This window comes from Eurypyga helias, unplaced genomic scaffold, assembly GCF_000690775.1.
Source record: "Eurypyga helias isolate BGI_N326 unplaced genomic scaffold, ASM69077v1 scaffold3570, whole genome shotgun sequence".
Taxonomy (NCBI): Eukaryota; Metazoa; Chordata; class Aves; order Eurypygiformes; family Eurypygidae; genus Eurypyga; species Eurypyga helias.
The window spans coordinates 156,096-179,336 of NW_010225092.1; the positions used below are offsets into that span (position 1 = coordinate 156,096).

Below are 23,241 nucleotides of genomic sequence, written 5' to 3' on the forward strand. Positions count from 1 at the left end.
AGAGCTGGCATTATGCAGCTAATAAATCTGTTTCTTAGGAATGTGGTGAAATTTATACAAGTAATTATCTAAGTAAGTCTATCCAAGGCTTTCTCATCATTGCAATGTCTAGAGGGAAAACAATAATAAAATAATGATAACCACGATTATTATTTATTACTACTACTATGATTATGGTAGTGCCCGAAGATCCCAATCAGCATTCCAGTAATTAGAATTAATTCTGTCAGGCACGGGTTCTTTCTCACTCGGCTACAGGGTGTTGCTAGTGCTTTCCTACAGAGTATGTCGGGCCAGCCTGTGCCTGGGACATCGATGGAAGGTGATACACTGCATCACGTATGGCCACAGTAGATGCGGGAAAGGGCAGGACGCCGTTCTGACCCCATCAATCCCTGCCCACACCACCCTGCAAAACTGCTGGGAGTATTTCAGTCACCCAAGCTTAGCGCTACGCAAGCGAAAAAGAGGAGGGGGATCGTGATGTGATTGCTTTTGGAAGTAGCCCAAAAATGACAGCTTTCAAGAACACGGCTCCAGCTTCTATGCCGTGGAAGTTTTTTTCCAGTGTCTTTGATCCATTTAGCTTCAACTGCACCTCGTTAGATAACTGTTCCCTTTCACCCCTAAATTTCAACACAGTCAAGCCTAGACAGGGGCTGTGAGATGTAAGTAAATATAAGTAGGTCACCCGCACCAGCATCTTACGAGTGGCTGTATGACAGCTGCATGGCTCGCAGATAGGTCTAGCCAGAGCAAGAGAGGTGATTAGTCTGTCATTCCTTGGGTAAGATTCGCAGGATTTGTAGTTGTGTCTAGAAATTATGTGAGCGAGAAGCCGAAACTACAGTAAATAGAGATGCTGTCAATGAGGGAGAGGAGCGAGAGGTTAAGTGATTCTGCTCGGTGCCTCTGCAAGCTGCAGCCATTACGAGGCAGAAGCTTACTTCCTGCGCTGCACCTCGAGGCTTGAAAAGCAGCCCTTCCGTCCTCCTTGCTGTGGTTTCTCTTCAGATCTGTCCCTCCTTTCAGAGCCAGCATCCAGCCCAAGCCGCTCACCCTCCTAATCCACGGCCACGCTCACCAGGCTGGAAATAGCCGGGCTGCGACTCGGGCTTTGTGGCAGTTCCTTAGCCTGGCAGCCCAACAACAAGCTGCAGTTCATTTATGTAGAAGACCATACATTTTTGCTTGATGAAAACATGTTTTCCAAGCCCTGGCAGCTGCAAAATTTGAAACCCAGCAGGCAGCTCCGCCAGGCGGGCGGGAGTGCGGCTGATCGGCCAGGCAGAGCAAGCGACGTGCGCTCACGGAGAGGGGCCACCGAGAGCTGAAAGCTGCTTCCCATGCCAGGATTTCGCGCCCAACACACAGCAGTGATCACCCTCTCGTTTAAGAGAAAAACGTCGTCCGTAGCGTAACTTACACCTGCACCCTGGCAGTGAAGGGTGAAGAATATTCTCTGCTCCCATGCAACCTCCCGTTCTCACACTCCTTTAAACGGTTTAACAGAAACCACCGGCGCTGTCTGTCTAGGCACAATACACCCCTCCTGGCACCTGAAGCAAACACTGCATTTTTAACTCTCTGTTCCTCCATTTTCAAAGAAATGTTATAATTTGTGCCCACATTCACTCTGTTGTACATCAGAGCTGAAGCATGCAGATGTAGAAACTCTGCCTGCCCCTCTCCCGGAGTTAAAAGCGAGGTTCTTAATAAGCAGGAAAACACAAAGGGGTCACTAAGAGTAGATTTTACTTTCATCTGCTATTTCTCATTTTGGGCTTTTTACAACGTAAACACAAACCAGACAGTCTGTTTTCCAGACACCTAAATGCTTTTGCAGTTTTGTCAGCCTGTTTCAGATGGATAGCGGCAGGTTTCTCTGTCTTGCATCCAAATGCTGCCTTTCCACACAAAGGTGTAAAATGCAGAATGACATCTCTCTCTTCAGTGTTAGGTGTAAAGCAAAAGAAACTTGGTCCTCTCACCCTAAATGCTTTACTTCTCCCGCCTTCCTGTCCTGCCTTCAAGCCCTAAGAGAGTATATACAACCCTGTTTTAGAAAAAAACTCTCACCTGAACGCTTGCAAAAAGAGGCAAGGTATTGTGGAAAAGCAATTTGGCCATGAAGTCACTCTGCCCTGCTCCTTAGGAAAAGAAGGATGAACATAGCATTGCTAGATTACACTGCATCAAAAATGCTTGCTTCTTGTGACCCAATCTCTTTGTGTAAATGACTTACTGCTCTGTGCTAGTGAAATGAGGCAGCGAGGATGACTTGAAGATTAGGAAGCATCATTAAAATCATATTTTGAAAGGATAAAGCTTTACAGAGAAGTTCTGTGTATCTTTGTTAACTGACCACTGAGAAATAAAACTTAAGTCTGCTTATAAAAGCCAGCATTTCATCCAAGAAGAGACTTTTATGTGAAGTACTTCCCATTATTAAGGTCATATTTGGTAGGGATTCCAGCACTTTGGGTTGGATTAAGAAGAAGAAAGCAGCAAATTAAAATCTTCCGGTGAAGCTCCCTTTGTTACAGAAATATCAGACATTCCATTTATCCAGCAGCTGTATTTGTCTATCCCAAATGCAGCTGGAAAAAAAATGATGTCTCTTCATGGGATTTTCCGTTCCTTCCTTCCTTCCAGAACACACACATCTTCCACCATTTCTTCTCGGGCAGGTGATAAAAATTACCAGAGCTCAAATCTCTCCTCCCTAAAACTAAGGAGCTGTAGCTACAGGATTGGTTTAAATAAGAAAAACCATGTTCTGCAAGAGGGGCATTGTAGATATGGGGGTTCTGATGGATCCTGAGCTTTCTGCCTGCGTGCATATATGAACACATGTATGTGACATTCAGACCAACGCTCATTTCAGGAAGGAATCACTCATGTACTTCTAGCCAACTGCGATTCAGGTGTCCAGTCAGAGCTGGGTGACTGGCCTGCCTCCGTGGGCAATGAAGAATGAGCACTTCCAGAAGGCAATTCACACGATTCATCATAAGGTGGGATGAATCGCCCTACAGACATTCCTGTGTTCCCTGACACCTGCAGAGGAAGCCCCGATAACCAGCTTAGGCTGGATCCCTGAAGGAAGCAATGCAACACCCCTCATCAGTTTAAGCAAATCACCTTGTCTCTCTCTTTATTAATAGTGAAGAGGGTTGGCACCTGCTTCATCGTGTATCTTAGACCCCTATTTTATGGCGAGAGGACCTGCCTCCTGGTGAGGTCTGTGCCCTCTCTGTAGACTACAGCAGCAGTCTAGGAGGTGAGCTGAGACCAAATCTGCCTCAGACGCCAACTTTGGGCCTCAACGTTGATTGACTAACAGCAAGAGACAAGCACCTCCCGGCGGATCTCCTGCCTGCCTGCACACGGGTACCTGAATCAGGAGAAAACGTTTCTTCTGGAAGCCTTCAAGGTGCTTCTCGTCACTGCCTGTACCGTAAACTAGGCCCTTGCTTTGGGAAGGCTGACTTCCTAAGTACCTAAGGTACAGGTGCAAATTAGAGGCCAAAGTCAGGCAGACCGGAAGCAACTGTGGTTGGCGGTGCATTCAAACTACCCGAGATGGTACTTAGGGGACAGATCCCTATTCCTGAAGTCCTAAACTGCAGAAGGAGAAGCTACTGGAGAAGCTGCCTAACCACACAGAATCATAGAATCACAGAATGGGTTGGGTTGGAAGGGACCTTAAAGATCATCTAGTTCCACCCCCCCTGCCATGGGCAGGGACATGTTCCACTAGACCAGGTTGCTCAAAGCCACATCCAGCCTGGCCTTGAAGACATCCAGGGATGGGGCATCCACAACATCTCTGGGCAACCTGTGCCAGTGCCTCACCACCCTCTCTGTGAAGAATTTCTTCCTGACATCTAATCTAAACCTCCCTGATTTCAATTTGTACCCGTTACCCCTTGTCCTGTCACTACAGGCCCTTGTAAAAAGTCCCCCCCAGCTTCCTTGTAGGCCCCTTCAGGTACTGGAAAGCTGTAATGAGGTCTCCTCGGAGAGCAGATAAAGTCTATCAACTCCTCTAAATGCTCTGTGCCTTAAAGAACAAGCAGTACGGCCAAGTACTCAACCCCATACCTGTCATAAAGTTGTCTCGAATATTCCCTGTGGAAAGGAATATACTTTAAAGGAGGTTTTATGAAGAGAACTTAAGGAAACCTAGCCTATACGAAACCTATAATAAATACCTTCAGAATTGTTTTGGTCAATCAAACCTGGTTGTCACGTTTTAACTACAGTGCAATAAAACCAACATATTTTTTCCCTGCTATGACTAATTCTCATCAAACAGCCTTCCTCAAAATGGGAAATAACTCTAGTTCTGTTATGCTTTTTGTCTATATTTTGTTTATTCTTGAGGAGAGGATAATTGATCTTATACGGTTTTGAACATTTCACTTTTATTCTTTCGAGACACTGCTTGCTATTCTGCCATCAGATACCAACTCCAACACACAGTGGAATCAATGGCAGGACATGAGGTTAACAGTAACTAGCCTGTGGCAAAGAACAGCTGAAGTAAACACTCTGAAAGATACTCTTTTGCTGCGTGTTTATACAGATGCACATAGCACTTTCATGAATAGATCATCTTCTCATTGACATTTCTGGTGACCTATTGGTGCCTTCCGTTGGAGTGGCATTACAGATTAACCCTACCATGCACTGACTGACATGGCCTATATATTAAACATAACATAAAGAAATCTCCCTTTATTATTCAAGAAAAACTACCATTTCCTGTTTTGATTTCTATAATAATACAAAGATAAAAATCATATAAAGCTTGAAGTACCATCTCAAAGGTGATGCTAACAGGAGAGGATTCTAGAAGTGTTGTATTTATGAACACGCTGACTCTGTGAACTATAATGATTTTGTATTATTAAGGGCATGATCCTACAAAATACTGAGTACCTCTTGCAACTTGAGTCCTTGACTTCCATTGACTTCGTGAGTTTTCTAAAAGGACTAGGCTTTCCACTGCAAGTATCCTCTAAAATACAAGTCTTTAGAAATTCCACCCCGCAGCCCTGAGCTTATTGTCTCACAGACACATTTGCTCAGTTTACAGGCGAATATTTATTTTTCTCAGCTGACAGTTTTGCAAACTCAACTAGACATCAAGCTAGATTTTTCCCTATTCAAGCATCATCATCAGTAATAAAGGTGTTTTTGCCTTGGACACACCTGTGCAACTCCATTAGCCTTCATCAAGGTTACATGTGCGCAACTGAGGTTACATATGGAAGACAACTGGGATGGAGAGACCTGACTGTGGACATAAATCGACCTCTATTGCTGCTGATGATGTGAAAGAAGGCAAAAAGTGGTGAGGTTGGCAAACAGGCTAAACTTTTCACTATTTTTTTTTTGTAACGCATGTGAGCCTTATGTGAGCAGCTGAAATACAATAAATGCTGAAATCTAGGGGTTTGCTTTCACAGTCTCTTTTCAGAGCATTTAAAAAAGGTTTGGTGTTTTGGTTCTGTTTGTTTGTTTTAAATAAGCTCATATCAAAGCAGTGTTCAGCCTGAAGTATATCTCCATTTGAAAACTAAATAATAAAGCAGCAACATTCCTCAGTGTGCTTCTAGAAATAGATGCTGCCTGGTGCCTTCTGCGCACAAGCAGATGTCTTCACAGCAAAATCCAAAAGGCAGTCTTTGGCCAGGCAATTGCCGGATTTCTGTAAGTTGATTCCAAGATTTTCTTTCCCTATAGACTCTACTCCTTATCGCCCTAAAAAAGCATATACTGTAGCCTTAACAATTAAATGATAATGAGCAGACGGAAGAGAAAGGACAGGAGAGATCTGGCATTGCTACAGCTAGCAATCATTAGATTTACAGAGGGGAAAAGACATGCTTCCTAGGCCAACATATTTTTTATGAATAATTGATAAGGCAGTCAGCACAGTTATATCATAGAAATGTAATATATATCCATAATTATAAAACCAGCTTTGTGCAAAAGGACATAATACACTGAAAGGAGATCCCAGCCAATATGCCATCCTGAAATAAAATACAGTCACTATTGTGTTAGTTGGCAAAATTTAAATACAGGATTTGAAGCAAGCAAAATGTTCTTTAATCCCATTTTTTAGCACAGTCCAGGCTCAGTCTGCTCAGGAAAATACTGCAAGGCAAAATCAGCAGCTGCATTAATTTGCTGATGATTGAGAGAAAAATGAAAGTTATCCTCGTGTTTTTTTTTTCTCCCTACTTGCTACTCTAACTTACTAATAATACGAGAGTACCAATTTATTCCTATGCGAGTATATGAGGCATACAAATTGAAAAATCAATGTAATGGAAAAAAAAGATTATCATGCACTGTTTAGAATCAATCAGCTAGAAACAGAGGGGGGAAAATGCGAAGGAGGAGACATGATGTTTAGAAAATGTACATATTGTACCTACCCTAAGCTAGAGTGTTTATTCCTACAAACACTACCCTTAATCTAACATGCAGACTGAGCTATATTTTGATCAGAAAATTGTCTTATTTCCAATTTTTTCTAAAGAAATCTATCAGTTGTCTTTTCTTCTTTAAAAGTCCCCAAATAATAAAAATATCAATCCCTTTGCCCATAAAAACCACACAAAAGCATGTAACAAAGATTTCAGGGTGAAGGGATCACGATACTCAAAATGCTTTATTAGCACGACGTCCCAGCATCGTTCACCAGAACGCTGATGGCTTATTGTAGCCCGAAGGACAGACTTTTGTCGTATGTGACAGTCCCTTGAAAACATCGACAGCAATAGTTTTTAGTTGTGGTCTGAATCCCCATTAGCAGTAGAGTTTAAATCTTAGATCTCTCAGTGGTGGAACACTTTCTTCGGCCAAAACCAGCCTCTACTGATCAGAAATAATTACGCTATACGAGTCAGATGTGTAACAAATGGGTCTGAGTCTCAGTTTGGAAATACATTCAGAGGAGGTGGAAAGAATGGCTACTGGCTCTGTGACAGGAGATTCAATCTTCATAAACCTGCAAGAGAGGGGAGGAAAAAAAAGCGACACAAATGCGCCCTACAAAAGAACAGAGCAGATCACAGCTGGAAGGAAGGCAAACCTTTTAATCAGGTCCTTGAAATACAAGCTGCAGGAAGCTAGAACATTTTGGTGGACTTCAAACTCTTTGCCTTCAACAATAATTTTCAGGTCTGTAAACTCTTTCGCTCTGCGTTGCTGGTTCAACTCCTTCAACATTTCTGCAGAACAGAGAAGACAGACAGTGCCAGGGTTCCCATTAAGAGTTTTTTATTTTTACTTTTTACTTTTCTTTTTTTTTTTTTGTAAAGAAGTAGAGAAACAGGAAACAACTGATATTTTTGTTGGTAAGATTGGCTCAACACAGACAGTCAGAAGTAACAAACATAACATATTAACAAAAGAAAAAGAAAAAGCAGGAACCGGTAGGTCTACACAACTGAAATATATACACAGAAAAAAAAAGGCAAAACAATCCTAACTTTGGAAGGGTTAAAACCAAAACCAAAACATTTTGGCATCAGCAAATAAGAAACACAGAGAATGCATTATCACAGAAAAGTTAAAATAATTTGTTATAATAAAAATCAAGAGCTAATGAATTTCTATCCAAATGCAAATAAGTTTTTTGAACATACTAGAATAATATTAGTAAAAATATGGTATTATGATGCAATATGAACTGGATATGGCTCAAAATAATAAAACCACAAAACCTGCAAAAATAACTTATCCTTAACATCGTGAAAATGTTTTAAGCCTCTCAGTTAACAGAATAAAACAGTACTTCTAAATAATATATAAATTACAGTGCATAAAAAGTTAGCCAAATTATCAATGCAACTTGCAATATACCTTAGTTATATAAACTACAATTGCATATGTCTCAGAATTAGCTTAAAAGCATCCTTATGATAAAAAATAATCTCATGCAGAGAATAAATTACTGCCTTTTATAGCAATTCCCATTTTTTGCACTCCAAGGATTTTTACCATCACAGCATTTTTATTTTTTAGCCTTCAATGGCTTCATTTACAGCAACAATCAACTTTTACACATCATGAAAGAACCATAATGATTAAAATAACCTATGAAAGTGTTTCCATCCTGCAATAAAGCACCTACCTTGCGTGATGCCTCCTTTTACACTGCCTAGTGGTACTAACAATGAAATAATAGCATGCCACGTCTTCATGTGTGGACGTGAACTACTAAGCAACCTACGTGCTTTATACACTGGCTGGACTTTTGAGGGTAAGACTTCCCTCCAACTTTGCAGACCGAGTGGCTATCAAGATGAATAATATACTTTTCACCTGGGCAACAGTCTGGCGGTTTAGAAGCCAGTGATCAAGATGATGAAAGAGCTGATTTTAAATACTAAAGGGTTTTGGTTTTATTTTATGTTTGCAATAGGTCAAGGTTCTCATTTTCTCAGTGTAACACCCTGAACACATTCTTCTTCAGACCGATGTGTAAATCAACACTTCTTTACACGGAGTCCCTCCTTGCACAAAACACAAGGGACCTGAAGAGTGTAACTACAGCTGCGTTTCATGCCACCGTTGGGCTCAGGCACGGGGCTGCCAAAGCATGGCCAAAGGGCCTTAGATTGAAATGAAGACTCAAATTGTCTTGGTGTGAAACTCAGCCTCGTTTCAGCAAAGCAGTAGTGGTTAAACAACATGAAGGCATTCAAATATACAACGGTTGCATGAAAAGGAATTGAAGTTCTCCCAAGCCTCAACATCCGTGGTGCACATTTTTCAGGCCTAAGCAAACAAATGTCACCTCGCACATTTGTGTCTATTTAATGGAAACACAGTAGTGTCTGAAAGGCTAATTATTCTGTGCTGAAATGGGTCAGTGCTCTCCAGAGAGCGAGCAGATCATTAGAGGGGGCAACGAAATAACAGCAGGCTTGTGTCAGGTCTGTAATAGGGGAAAATAAAGCGCTCTGTCCTGTGGGTGCTCTAGCAGGGACTGTGTTTATCAAATTCATCTGAGCTAAAGTACAAGGATACATTTCGAGCAAAACTTAAAATGGGAGCTGAATGTTCACTCTTCTGCAGGGAAGTTTCGGGCTCTTGCTGGAGGTGTGATGCCTAAAGCCTGACTTGACCATGAACGCTTCAGGCCTCAGTTAAAGGCCACGGATGCTTTGGACAAAAGGGGTGTTCTACCTGATTTAGGGTCAAAGCAACTAAGGTCTCTGGTTTCACAGGAACAACACCAAGAACAACACCAGGTGCTTTCTTAGCTGCATATTTTTGGAGGTGTTTTTTCTGTCTCTTTTCACATATGAACATAATTTTTTTTTTTTTTGTCTTGGTCCATTTTCCCATTTTCACTGACAGCAACTAAATTTTCCTCCTGACCAATTTTCTATCATTTCATATGTTAAAGGCAGTTACTTTTCCCTCTAAACTTTCTGATATTCTCTTATCCCTACATAATTTCCCTTTTGTTTTCCATCATTACCCTTTTCAAATTTGCCCAAGTACTGTCCTCCATTCCCATTTGCACTTTTCCTAAGTTCCTATTCAAGACCCTTTGCTGTAGTATCGGTGGCAGCCCTGTACAATCTTCCTTGCAGAAGCCTTTCAAGACAAGGGCTCCAACCAAGACTCAGTCATACAAGTTTAAGATTCTACTCACACAAGCGGTCAGTCTCCACCTCGCCTCATTCTATTTCCTCCTTTTAAAGTTCATGATCAATTCTTCTCAGTGTTCAAAGAACACAACTGTAAATAGCAATCACATAGATGGATCCTGCGCTCCAGGAGAGGAGAGGAGAGGAAACAAGAGTTTGCACTGTGAATGGGGTGAGGGTTTTCAGAGGTGGGCTCAAGGTAAGCAGGATAGTAGAGACCATCTGTGAACTCATGACCAGGGCTGAGGTTGCTGAGTAACAAAAGACAAAGTTCAGCAACCGCATCTCTAGATCCTGCGCTTTCTGTACCATCTCCAGTATTGTGGGAGCTGGTTTGAGTATCTAACGGCTCCTGCAGGTAATGGGCTTATTACTTGGACTTTACTGAGCACCCTTTAATTACATCCAGTCCTGCAGTTCCTGGACACAGTTAACTCTTTACACACCCGGTGTGCTTCATACTGCAGGCATTCGTTAAGGGATGCCAACCAGAAAACACAGGTCTGGAGCAGTGGTGCACTTTGGCTGCTAAAACACCAGAAATCAGAACGAGCCCAAACCAGGAGCTGAAGCTCCTCTTTTTCCTATTGCCATTGGGAGGCCAGAATTCCCTCCATGTCCCCCTCACTTGTTGTACTGTCCTCCCCAGAGAGCTGACTACAAACAGTCCTGTACTTTTTGTAGCTCAGTTTCGGAACTAGAAAGTGAAGAGGCAGGGGGAGAGGAGAAGGGAGTCGGGAGGCTGCATTGACTCATCGATCTTCCTCGCTGAGGCCCCTTTGTATTACTAAATAACTAGCAGGCATTAGTATTGGACACAAGGTTATATCAGAACAGGCCTTCATTCTCAGAGTATTTGTAATGCTCACACTGTGCTTAGCCAGGCATTAATGATTTATGAGGACTCAGGATGAGTTGCAAAACAAATTTTTTCACCAGGTAATAATGCCTGCCGATGAGTTGTAAAAGGAGAGACAACACAGTGCAGTCCTGGCAGTGAAAAATGCTCGCAGCTGTCTCCTGCTAGTCGCTCTTCTGGGCTCCTCCTAATTTCCAGTGTTTCCTCCAACAAATGGAATTTCCTGAAACGTTCAGAAAGGGATGTGCTGGGAATTTCCTACTGGCTATTTATTCCCCTATTTTTTTTTTTAATTATTCTTACAGAGGGTTTTTTCTTTATTTGCTTTTTTTTCTCATTCAAAATTTTTTAAAGAGATCCAGGTAAAAATTAAATGCAAGGACAGTTAAGGTGCAAGGCTTCACCAGGGGTTCAGAGGGAACACTGATTTTCCCTCTCCTTAGTGAATCACAGCAAATGCTCTAACATCCATACTGCAAGGGGTTTTCCTTCTTGCCCGAGGTGTACACACACGTTGGGATTGCAGAAACCAAGACAGTCCGTTCTGTCTTCTTCATCACTACCAATGCTAAGTCATTCTCAAAAACTGGTTGAATGTTTTCTTCATAAAGTAGTACACAATAGACACACTGTGTTCATCCATAATTACATGAGCCATGTAGCGGTTCAACCTAAAGAGGACTTGACCTGAAACCTGCAACTGAACATCTCTATGGAGCTTGTGAAAGGAAGTGCTTTCTATCTTGCCATTATCAGCCTTCATATCAATGCCTGGGGGCATTCAAACATAATTATGTTGAGAGTCCCAGAGACAATATGGGCCAGAAAGTGTAAGTGACTTTCCTCAGGTCAGGAACAGAGCCACGAAGAACTCACAAGCTTTGATTCCTGGTCCCCAGCTCCACCCATCACACTACATTTTCTCCCTCTTACTTATTGGACAAATTACAAATTAAAGTGAAGTGCCCACAAGTCTTGGATCAAATGTAGGACCAAGAACAACTGTGTAATATTGTAGAACAAGTAAAGGGAACAGAAATTATATAGTGAATATTTTTTAAAAAAAATACTTAGGATCGGAAATAAAAATGAACAAGGAACTTATTCCCCAAGTTCATTTATTCTGCATTTCAAGGCAGTGGATACCCAGTCAAAGATCCTTGCCAATGCACATTCCTGCAGCACAATGGAAACTCTCAGGTTTCTTTCCGCTTCTAATAAAGACTTCTTCACTTAAATTCTAGTAGATAAGGCTTTAAAAGGGGGCAGCAAGAGCTAAAATATAATGAGCCGTGAAATATGGAAGAACACTTTTCACAGTGTTTTTAAAAAATTTATTGGAAAAACTAACCTATTATAAAACTGTAAAGGGTAATTGATGAAACATCACTAATTATTCTAGTGAAGAATATGCCAGAGAGCAGTGCTTGCCCAGACAGCCTCATGCTTTCATGATTGGGACAGAGAATGTGGGAAAGCCAAGAAAAGTTACCAGAAGGAAAATCCAATTACCTTCTTGCCTGCATAAATAAGGAGATTAATTCCCAAGGTTATGCTCTAGTTATGTAAAACAATCATTTTAACCATTGAGTGCCAGCAGTTCCCACACTCGCTCACAATGATAGACAGTGCTGGAGTGTGTGTAGCTACAACTAAGTCTATTATAAAGCGAAAGGCCTAGTAGTTGAATCAGCGTTACGAGTGACAGGAAAGTGTGTACCGTGGTGAACCTGTCCTGTTGAACCCTACCAGAACTCAAATTTTCGCCAATTTTGACAAGTCTCTTTCTCCTCACCGCAATGCACACAGACACACAGAGACACCCAAAGCAGGGAGAGTGCCACAATAAACTGCTCCATCTACCATCGCACTGTTGCTATGTCCCTTGAAGCAGCTGCATGGAGAGATAACAACTAACTGCCTAGTTGCCTCATTAGCCCAGTCTGATGAAGTTAAGCAGAAATGCTTGGTGTTGCAGTGGCTGATGCTGTGCTCCATGCCCCTGGGCATCTGGGCACTGCAGACCAGCTACCACTAAACATCATCCCTTAGGGTTTCCCATAATTATCAGGCTGGGGCTTAGTTATTTCCCAGTTGACAAATACACCGTCAGCTACAGCAGATTCCATGTGGTGTGAAGACAAGTACACACTCTGGAGAACAGCTTCCTACTTGGCCTAAGGACAAGAAATAGGTCCCTTATTCTCTTTTGGCCTGAAAGGAAATAGTAATAGAGAAAAAGGGGAATGAGCAAAGCCTGGTGGGAATCATTAACAGATGAAGATTGTAGAATCATAGAATCTTTTAGGTTGGAAAAGACTTTTTAAGATCACCAAGGCCCACCGTTAACCTAACATTGCCAAGTCCACCAGTAAACCGTGTCCGCAACTGCCTCATCCACAAGTCTTTTAAATACCTCCAGGGATGGGGACTCAACCACAGTCCGTTCCAATGCTTGACAACCCTTTCAGTGAAGAAATTTTTCCTAACATCCAATCTAAACCTTTCCTGGTGAAACCTGAGGCTGTGAACCAACACCCCCAGGTCCTTTTCCACCAGGCAGCTTTGCAGCCACTTGTCCCCAAGCCTGTAGCATTGCAGCAGGCTGTTGTGACCCATCACGGAGCTTGTTGAACCTCCAACAGCTGGCCTTGGCCTGTTGATGCAGCCTGCACAGATCATAGAATCACAGAATGGTTTGGGTTGGAAGGGACCTTAAAGATCATCCAGTTCCAAGCCCCCTGCCATGGGCAGGGACACCTTCCACTAGACCAGGTTGCTCAAAGCCACATCCAGCCTGGCCTTGAGGACGTCCAGGGATGGGGCATCCACAACGTCTCTGGGCAACCTGATCCCCCTGAAGAGCCTTCCTACCCTCAAGGAGATCAACACTCCTGCCCAAATTGGTGCAATCTGCACATTGACTGAGGCTGCACTCGATCCCCTCATCCAGGTCACTGATGAAGATATTAAACAGAACCAGCCCCAGTACTGAGTCGTGGGGAACACCCTTTGTGAGCAGTTGCCACGTTTCAGATACCACCCTGTGATCTTGGGTTTCCTCCCTGAACCCTAAAAATGATATGCCCGGTTATTTGAACTGCCTCTGCAGTCAAAGAGAGACAGGAGCATCTCTCATGCACGTTCCAGCCCCTTCTGCGTGCTTAGCCAGGCAGGAGGCACTGCCACCGGTGTCTCTCCCCAGGGATTACCAAGGGAGATTAGATCGTTGAGACCAGACACTTTTTTGGTTTTGCAGAGAAGGTGAGAATTAATCTGCTGCAGATAAATACTTTCACTTTTTTTTTTCCTACTAGCTCTCAATTCCAGTTGAACTGGTCAAGAGCAGGAGAAAGGGGCGTAACAGCTGGGACTCGCCTATACAAGGATCCTTTATCACTGCGGTGGGGGAGACAGACAAATAGTGAAACACTCTTGGTCCACACTGTGAAGTGTCAAGGCTGCTAATGGCTTGGGATGGAGGTGCAAAATACTGTCTGTATGACACTGGTGGGTCCAGCCCTCCTCTCCCAGTCTGTATTGATTAGAGTTTCCATAGGACGCCTTCCTGCTCCAAAGGCATCTGAAAATGCTTGACTGCTTGTGGCCACCTCCTGAATATTTTGCTTTCATAAGCCCTTGAGCCAGATAAAATGAACAGAGAAAAGCTCAATACTGATGGCAGGAGCAGTACGAGGCTGTGCCCCACTGAGTCTGTGCTACCCAGCTACACAGCCGAGTGAAGATGGAGCATATGCTGATGGAGAGGTATCACTGCTGGCACAGCTACACCAACCCTTGAATAAAAGGCAACAGAGTCATCTTTTGCTGGGTTTTGTCAGCACAGCAATGTGAAATGCAAGGTGTGAAGTTGTCATACTCGGAGCCGATAGAGCTACGGCAGTAGGACTTTGTAGTGCAGACCAACCCGTCTAGATGTTAGTCTTGTTGACACTGTTAAACACCTGTGCTGCGAAAGAAAACAGTAACAGATGCTGGAGAGTAGGAAAATATTTTTAAATCCCATCCTGAACAACACATATGGGGCTGTATATAATTCTACTCAAAGGATTGTTGGCAATGAGATGCTCCATTAAGCTAAATGATTTTTTGTTGTTCACATAGACAAATTTGTCTCACCTTATGATGAGAAGGGGTCAACAATGTCAGCTGATTACTCACTTGTGCAGGACAACTACAACTCTTCTAAATATATTAAAAACTCAGGGAAGTCACCGTATCACGTTTTGAAATCAAATTTCAGACTATTATCACGACTAGAACTGACATTAGGAGGTACCACACAAGGATTCCTTCACATGTTACAGAGTCGGTATTTCCCTATACTAGACTGCAGAACTATTTAAATATATTTTCTGACTGTATTCAGAGATGAACTTCACCCCTGATTTCTAGAAAATCTATTGTAAATGCAACTGTGGAGAGATGCTGGTATCACAGTTATGCATAAAAATAATAAAAGAGGGAATTTGGGGGCTAGAATGCTTTTGCTACTTTGATTTGTAAGGGAAAGTCTTCTATGGTATCCATGCCTGCTAATTTATAATCATACAGGGTTAGAAATGCATAGTGAGCGTATGTGACTGGCTTTGCAAATGAACCGCATTTGCATTAGGTGTATGGATGCAAGGAATGAGAAAAAATACGGAGACGACCTGATCGCTTTCGTTTTCCAACAGAATGTGATCCATGTAAGGACAAGCAGCAAGACCAAAGGATCCAGCATAAAAATACCCACTGATAAATTGAGATGAAGATGAAGCTTCCTGTATCAGGATGTCTTTTTTTTTTTTTCTTTCCCAGGATTCACTCCTGATTAAACATAAAGTTGGCTGCAGCCTGTTCTATATTGGCCAAGGCAAACAAACCCCAGGGGATCCCAGCAAACTGCCAGCCTGGCCCCCCATTCCATATATAACATGCCACTGTTTCAGTTAGCACTGTAACTTGATTTCCAGGCAGACAATAATTTTCTCTGGAGAGAAAATGGGAGAGAGACAGAGGCAGAAAGAGAAGGGGGAGCGCTGGAAATACAGAATAGCCCAGATTCAAAGAGAAATTTAGTTCTGATTGTTTTATTTACCAGCAGGCAGCCCTGAATATCAATACACACTTAAGGGAAGGCTAAAATATTTATTACTACGTGATCTGGGATGGATTCAGTATTATCCTAATTGCTTGCAGCAGAAGACTAGCAGATAGCTTTTAGACCTTTTTGATCTCTTTATGTAGTGCAAGGCATTAGCTAAACGTTTCCTAGTTTTGAAGGCTTTGAACAAGAAGCACCCATCTGTGAAACCGATAGTGTAATCAACAGGCTCCCCGACATGTCAGCAATAGTCAAACGCTGACCAGCTTCGGTGGGGGAAGAACAAAAGCTGCGAATTGTGTGTTAACAGCAATCAGTCAGTCGTGCACGCGCGCAGACGTACGGCCGGCAAACGAAATGCTTGTTTTCCAAAACCAGAAAATAAGAACAGACAGGTTTCGGAAAGTAAATCAGTGATGCATCCGGGATAAACTGCATGTACTAGAGATTTAAAAAAAAAAAAAAAAAAAAAGGCAATCAAACAACTGTAAGGTGTAACACCTGACAATCAAAGACTTCAAAGCACCCAACATACATTAATTAGCAAGGAGAGGGGAGTGTCCTCTACCCATATTAAAAAAAGGCAGTGCTGCCCAGTTTCAACAGGAGCAGGACTTAGTTTTTTCTTTAAATATATGCAAATGTAATCAACACAATAATTTGAAATAAGCCCATCTTTACTGTAATGCACCTATTTTCTAACATTTTATGCTACTGTAGTATATAATGCCTAATGGCTTCCCTGGAAGTGTTCAACACTGGGTTGGATAGGGCTTTAAGGAATCTGGTGTAGCGTAGGGTGTCCCTGCCCATGGCAGGGGGTTGGAAATAGATGGTCTTTAATGTCCCTTCCAACCCAAACCATTCTATGATTCTATAATGAAAGCAAATATAAACCAGCTCAAATCTTTGGGATTGAATCCCACCCCTTCAGAGGATATTATACATCATCTAAAAATAATACAGCAGAGTCTACGTACTTAGGCCTATATACTCAGTGGATGACTTAGTACATTATGCACTGCTTAAATGGATGTGACAGTATCTCTTGGTCCAGTGGACATCTCATACGATAGAGAACTCTTCTTTTATTATAGACTGTGTCTTCACAGTGAGTCCCAGTAATTCATTACACTCCCAGAACAGACAAGTGTAATCAAATATCAAAACAAACAAACAAACAAACAAAAAAAACCCACGAAATGCTGCCAGTCAACTCTAGGCTGTCTCTTGGGGTACTCTGCAACCCAACACCTCTTCTTCAGCAACTGGGTCCTTGCTGTACATCTTCAGCATGTGTCGGTGACTGCACTCATAGAATCACAGAATCACAGACTGGTTTGGGTTGGAAGGGACCTTAAAGATCATCTAGTTCCAACCCCCCTGCCATGGGCAGGGACACCTTCGACTAGACCAGGTTGCTCACAGCCTCGTCATGTCCACTCATAGTTACAGAAATAATGCCAACACTTAAATACAAGGCTGTTAACCTACCTAATAATCACAAATGACAACAGGTTGGGAAACCATGATAAATAAAACTATTTTTTTGTGCGCCATGAGCTGTGGCATGATTGCACAGACATCTGAAGGCAGAGAAACTGGCAGTGGTGGCCGGGGAATGGGAGGAGGGAGCAGGAGTGAATGGCTAGGGAGGCAGCTCAGTCTCGGGGAAACAGACCTACAACTTCTTTGTCTTTTTTAGCTTTAGGGATACGGTCTCATATGTTAAAAAATCCAGAATTTGTGTCAGATTTTCTCTGAACATCTCCCTACTTAAAACATTTTCAAATCTCTTGATTATACCTGTCCTAAAGATGTGAAAGACTTAATTTTTTTCCCTTCTTTTATAAGCACTGTGAAGTTTTCATAGTTTAACTCTGTTGTAGCTGTTTTGGAAATGTTTTGTAAAACATCCTCTTCACTTCTGCCTAACTCACGTTTCCCCCTAATAGGGTAAACCTAGATTTTCAAACCTTGATTTTTAAACAAAGTTTTTGGAAGGTATTGTTGTTTATATTAAATATTTTTGTATTAATCCTAGCAAAATCACTTCCTAGTATCCCTGCTGCATGAAGAGTGATGTTGTACTGAGCAAAAGAATTTAAACTGTGACTGCCCAAAAATATTTTAAAATCCATTTAACTGCAAATTTTATTTATAGTCATAGAGGAACAAGTTATCAGGAAGCGTTTAAGTAGCTGCCTTACCAAATTCAGAATAAAAAGAGACTTCTAAGAAGTCTGTTGAGATGAAAGGACAAAGATTTATTTAATGAGTATTAAAATTTCTGGTGTCTCTAAGAATTAAGCATGCTTACGGAGACTGTTTTGAGAGCTGAATGGCTTTCACATAATGAAGATGGTTGATAAGACTTGGCTAAAACATTTCAAATACAAACAAAAACAAAGGGACACCTTAGAAAACATGGTGATTAAGCCAATATTTCAACTGTGAAGGCAATGTACACATTTCACAATCATTTAATAATCCAAAAATGCTACTAAGACCAACCCGCAAAGGTGCTGAACCTATGAAAGGATGACAACAGGCAATTTTGAATCTAGACAGGCATGAAAGAAGCATGTTTTTCTCCTTCTGTGTAGTTATGGAAACAGAGAGATATAAAACCCCTCCTAACCGAACGAGGGCTTTTTTCCTCTCTCTGCTCCCATCCGCAACTTTACAGCTGTCACCACAAGTCATCCCGCTCGCTCCCGCAAGCCAGCAGGCAGCAAGCAGGCATCTAAGGCGAGGAGAGAACAAAAGAGGCTGCAATACAGCTTCAGTTCAAATGACAGCCTCACCAGGGCTCCAGCTTGCACTGGGAAGACAAAGTTGTAAAGTTTTACGGAAGAATTGAAGTAAATTTCTTTTCTAGAGGTCTTAGCGGGAAAGCAAAGATCTATTTTAATTTAAGGCACTAGCAGCTTCTCTTGCTCATGACCGAAATACCTAGACCAATAGCTCCCCAATGGTAGTTTGCAGGGTGACAGGGGTCCATAAAGCCACTCACACCGTTCTGAAAAGCCATACGCAGAGTAAAGCATTAACTGTTTCCCGTTTTGAATCTGAGTGTTAATGACAGTGACATGTAAGAAACGTCGAGGGCTGGCGGGTGTCTGTGAAAGACGTCGTTGAAACTGTGCAGTTCTGGAGAGGGGGCAGGCTACAGCTTTAGGTAGACTGAAAACAATGGGATGTAATTTAGATAGAAGATTCCTGATGGGAATTGATTCGTCTGTCTCATAATGAAAATCAGGAACGCACTGATGTAGATGATGTAGAAGCTTTCTTTGCTACACTGGACCTCGGGAAAGGCACGTTAGTATTCCCACTATTCTTGGGCTTACATTAGAATATGATCTAGGGTGCCAAATTTGAAATAGACATCAACATCCATCCATAAGGTACTTCACTGATCTGTGACACACCGGAACAGGGCTTACTACCAATGTGGAGATGAGGGCTGCCTTTGAGGTGCTCTCAAAGGGCACACGTTCTTTTGAAGCCTTCAGTTCATTGACGAGATTTCCAAAATGGAACATACAGTACTGGAAATGAAATAACCACCGTGATTGTCTGTGGCCTTTTTAATTTTTATTTTGCATTCTTCAGGAATGGAACAGTTGGTGATTATTTACTTTGTCTTCCACGATATTTTACCCAATGACACAGAGCAGAACCTGGTGTCTCTAACTAGTGCGAGCTGCGTGTCCAAACTGGTTTCAAGAGAGACAATTATCACAATTTCGTTTGTTATTTCTAATTTCTCTAGACCATTAATTTTCATACACCATATACATATTTATGAAAATTGCGGTACTTTTAATTAACTACATGGTATTGGCAGTTTCTATGTACAACTGAACAACCCTGGGAACAAACTCATTAAAAATCTATAGCTAAACTTCAAAGGTTTTGGGATTTCACCTCTTGCGTACTTGCCCTCTCCCTGCTCTGGCAGCAGAAGGCTAACATGTATTTAAAAAAGAACAAATATCTACCTGTGCAAAAGCTGCCCTTTACATTTCACAGGAAATGTCAATATTCTAAAGTTGGTTTTGTCTTCCCAAGTATCTGTGACCCTTTCTGTGGACTGAAGATTTCATATACAGGGCTTTAAAAACGAAAATTGTTCTTAGCTTTCTTTTTTCATGGGTATGTACATTTTCACACTGCATAATAAAATGTCGTTAATAGCGACAATATGGCACAACTGTCATGTCTCACTGCGCTGACGTCTTTAGGTTAGTTTGGAAGCATTTTTCTAGGTCATTATTTTTAATTAATACAACAAATTAGTATATTTTTATTCAAAATGTCAAACTGTTTTAATCATAACACAAATACGAAACATTGACCTAGAAAATAAGATGTTTTTCTGGTACTAACTAGCAACAACGTAATTGAAAGCATGACATTCTAAAATGAAAATCGAGTACTTGACCATTTTACATCTTAATGAACTAACATAACTACTTGCTATTTATATTTTATAAAACTGGATAATAAATATAAAATAATTTTTGAATCAACATCATCTCTCGTAGCAAAGTCTGGAAATATGTACTTTGTTAATGATGGTTAAATGACTCTCTTAATTAGTGTGATTTGGAAAAAAGCTGATTGAAATGGTGTCTTACAGCAAAAAAGTTTCAAGGACAATTTATTCCAGTGAAGACACCATCAATACTACATCAGGCAGTAGCTATTTATCCATAGTCAGAGCTTGCTTTAGCACAGTTGCAGATGCACAGTCACTGGCAGAGTTAACCTGATACAAAGCCCTTTTCAGTCAGACTAAGTGCTTACCGGTTCTAACCAACACCCTGGTTTAGCTGAGGAGAGAATTTGGTTCCTACTGCTCTACTGTAAAATAAATACAGTTACACAGACACATGCTTGCAATAGCATCAAAGGATCATTGTTTCTTGATTTTCTGACACTTTTTAATGTTAATTTTCTAGTCAGCTTATGTCTTGGGTTTTGTTTAGTTTTCCTTTTACTGTTACATCTTTATTCTTCAATTCCCTCTTGTACACTTGTGATTTTCTCCTAGCAGCGTTTTTTAAAGGTAGTAATTCATTGAAGAATGTGATTAAGATAATTTGGTGTATTCCTAAGGACATTACATTGCTAGACTGAAGTGTAATTTGGGTAGGCTGCAACTTTTTTTAAAAAATACGAAATGCTCTAAGTACAAAATAAAGCTAAAGATGAAGCAGCAGCTCTGGGGTCTTATCTGCAAGAATTCTAAGGAAAAAAAAAAAAAACAAACAGAAAATATAGATTAACTTTTTCATAATGCCCAGGTAAATTTTGAGCCTAGAACTCAGCAGCTCTTGAAAACTTAACCTATCTATATGTGCTGGTTTTGGCTGGTATAGTTATTTTTCTTCATAGTAGCTAGTCTGAGGCCATATTTTGGATTCATGGTGAAAAGAATTTTGATAACACTGATGCTTCAGTTGTTGCCAAGCAATGCTTACATTAAGCTAAAGGCTTTTTCAGTTTCTCAGGCTGACCCTGTTCTCCCAGCTTCTTCTCTACAAGCAGCTTGGGGGGGGAAACAGCCAGGACAGCTGACTCAAACTGACTGAAGGGATATTCCATGCCATTACACATCATGCTCAGTGTATAAGCTGGGGAGGGAGTTGGCCGGGGAAGGCGATCACTGCCTGGGGACTGGCTGGATGTCGGTGGGCAGGTGAGCAGTTGTATCACTTCTGTTTTCCCTTGGGTTTTGTCTCTCTCTCTTCCCTGTCCCTCACCCCGCCCTTCACTAACTATTATTAGTATTAATATTATTATTAGTAGTATCATAACTTTATTTCTATAATTAAACTGTGCTTATCTCAACCCATGAGTTTTCTTACCATTTTTCCTCCAATTCTCGCCTCCATTCCACTGGGAGAGGGGGAGGTGAGTGTGCGGCTGTGTGGTGCTTAGTTGCTGATTGGGGTTAAACTACAACACCATCATTTTTCATAAAGAGAAACAATGATTTCTCCTGAAATAATAGGGTCAAACTGCTTTTGACTAATCTAGGTAATGTCAAAGGTTAAAAAGATAAAGCTGGAAGGGAAGTACCTACTCTCTAAACCAGACATTCATCACAGCTTTAAATCTTCTGCAGGGAATAGTCTGCAATGACAACTTCACATAGGACATCCCTTTTTGTAGGGGACTATTCAATTCTTGTCTTAATCACACAGATTTTACATCATTTTAATACCAATCTGTAATACTGCTTTAAGTAAAAGAAGTCAGAGTTCAGAACTGGAAGTGTGAACTCTAGTTATTCTTATGGTTTTTTCCTCTGTAGTTGATGGATCCAAAAAGTAGCCCAAACCAGATCTTTCAAGGTCTTTAGTATTCAACCTATAAATGATAAGAATCAATATAACTCTTTTAAAAAAAATGTGGAGTATCAAATAGAACTTCTAGAAGGTAAAAAGACATCCAATACATGACTTGGTTTGACCCTACTTGAAGAACAATTTTTCCCAAGTCCTTCTTGAAAGCAAAAAGAGACTGTGGTTGCTGTACACTCCCATATTTGGTGGTGCACTGAAACAATGTCATCCCCATGCCAAACATTAGAAAGCCACAAAGATTTCCAGTATGTTGAAGTTAAAAAAAAGGTGTGGGGTTTGGTTTTTTTTTTAATATGTAAGAAGCCAGCTGCTGAAGATTTGTATGGAATCTACTGACAAACAAAGCTGCTGGTTATAATTTTGTGTTATTTTATTTTTTTTCTTGGAAGAAGTGGGGCAAGTAGACTTATAGGCAAAATTCAGAGGAGTGGAATAAAACTAGTGAAAAGACATCTTGGAGCAGGAAAACCATAAATAAAGTAATATTGTAAAGCAAGAAAATAAATAAATAAATAGCTCCCCAGAACTCCCAAATGACCTGAAGTTTCAATGTGTTGTGCCAAGCTACAGAGAATGGGAGGCATGTTTTTAAGTGCTGATGGTAGCGGTCAAGCCGATAATGAAATTCTGATAGCATGAACTGTGTAAAGCAGGGCTGTTTCAGGACTGTGCCAGTGGCAGAAATCAGCCTGCAAGTGATCAAAGAGGTCGTTTTACGTCGTGAAAGACACATACTACCTCACAAACACATGCTAAAAGTGATCCAGGAACATTAATAGCTGTTGCTCTAAAGTCAAATCCTGATAGACCAGGCTAACTCTAAAATAATGCACGTATAAAAGATTTTCAAAAGTTACCCAACTTTCTAAGTGACAGGTATGAAGTGAGAAAACCTCTGCTGCATTGGACCTTCCTCAAAGAGACTTTTTTCCTCCATGAAAACAGAATTATAACTATGCAGCTGTGGCAGATGTTGGTATATGAATATTTATATATCCAGAGGATATTTTGGTCTACCTCACCAGGCATGTTAATATCTGAATAGATTAATCAAAGCACCGAGTTCACGAAGCAAACTGCCCCCTCACATCCTCATAAATGGATGCAGTTCATATTCTGAAAGATGTGATGCTCCGGATGTCCTCAGCCCCAAAGCTCATGCCTGCATCACCCCGTCGGGTAGCTCCAGACTACAAAAGAGAGTAG

At 41.3% G+C, this 23,241-nt stretch overlaps 1 protein-coding gene across 1 annotated transcript in view; it reads right to left on the reverse strand.

The window, feature by feature from the left end:
• Nucleotides 1-7,251, reverse strand: part of KLHL29 (kelch-like family member 29) — a 71,501-nt gene extending 64,250 nt beyond the window's left edge. The window contains exon 1 of the mRNA XM_010148070.1: nucleotides 7,115-7,251. Within this exon, the coding sequence (XP_010146372.1) occupies nucleotides 7,115-7,251 (137 nt within the window). The remainder of the gene's footprint in view (nucleotides 1-7,114) is intronic.
• Between the last annotated feature and the right edge of the window lie 15,990 nt (nucleotides 7,252-23,241).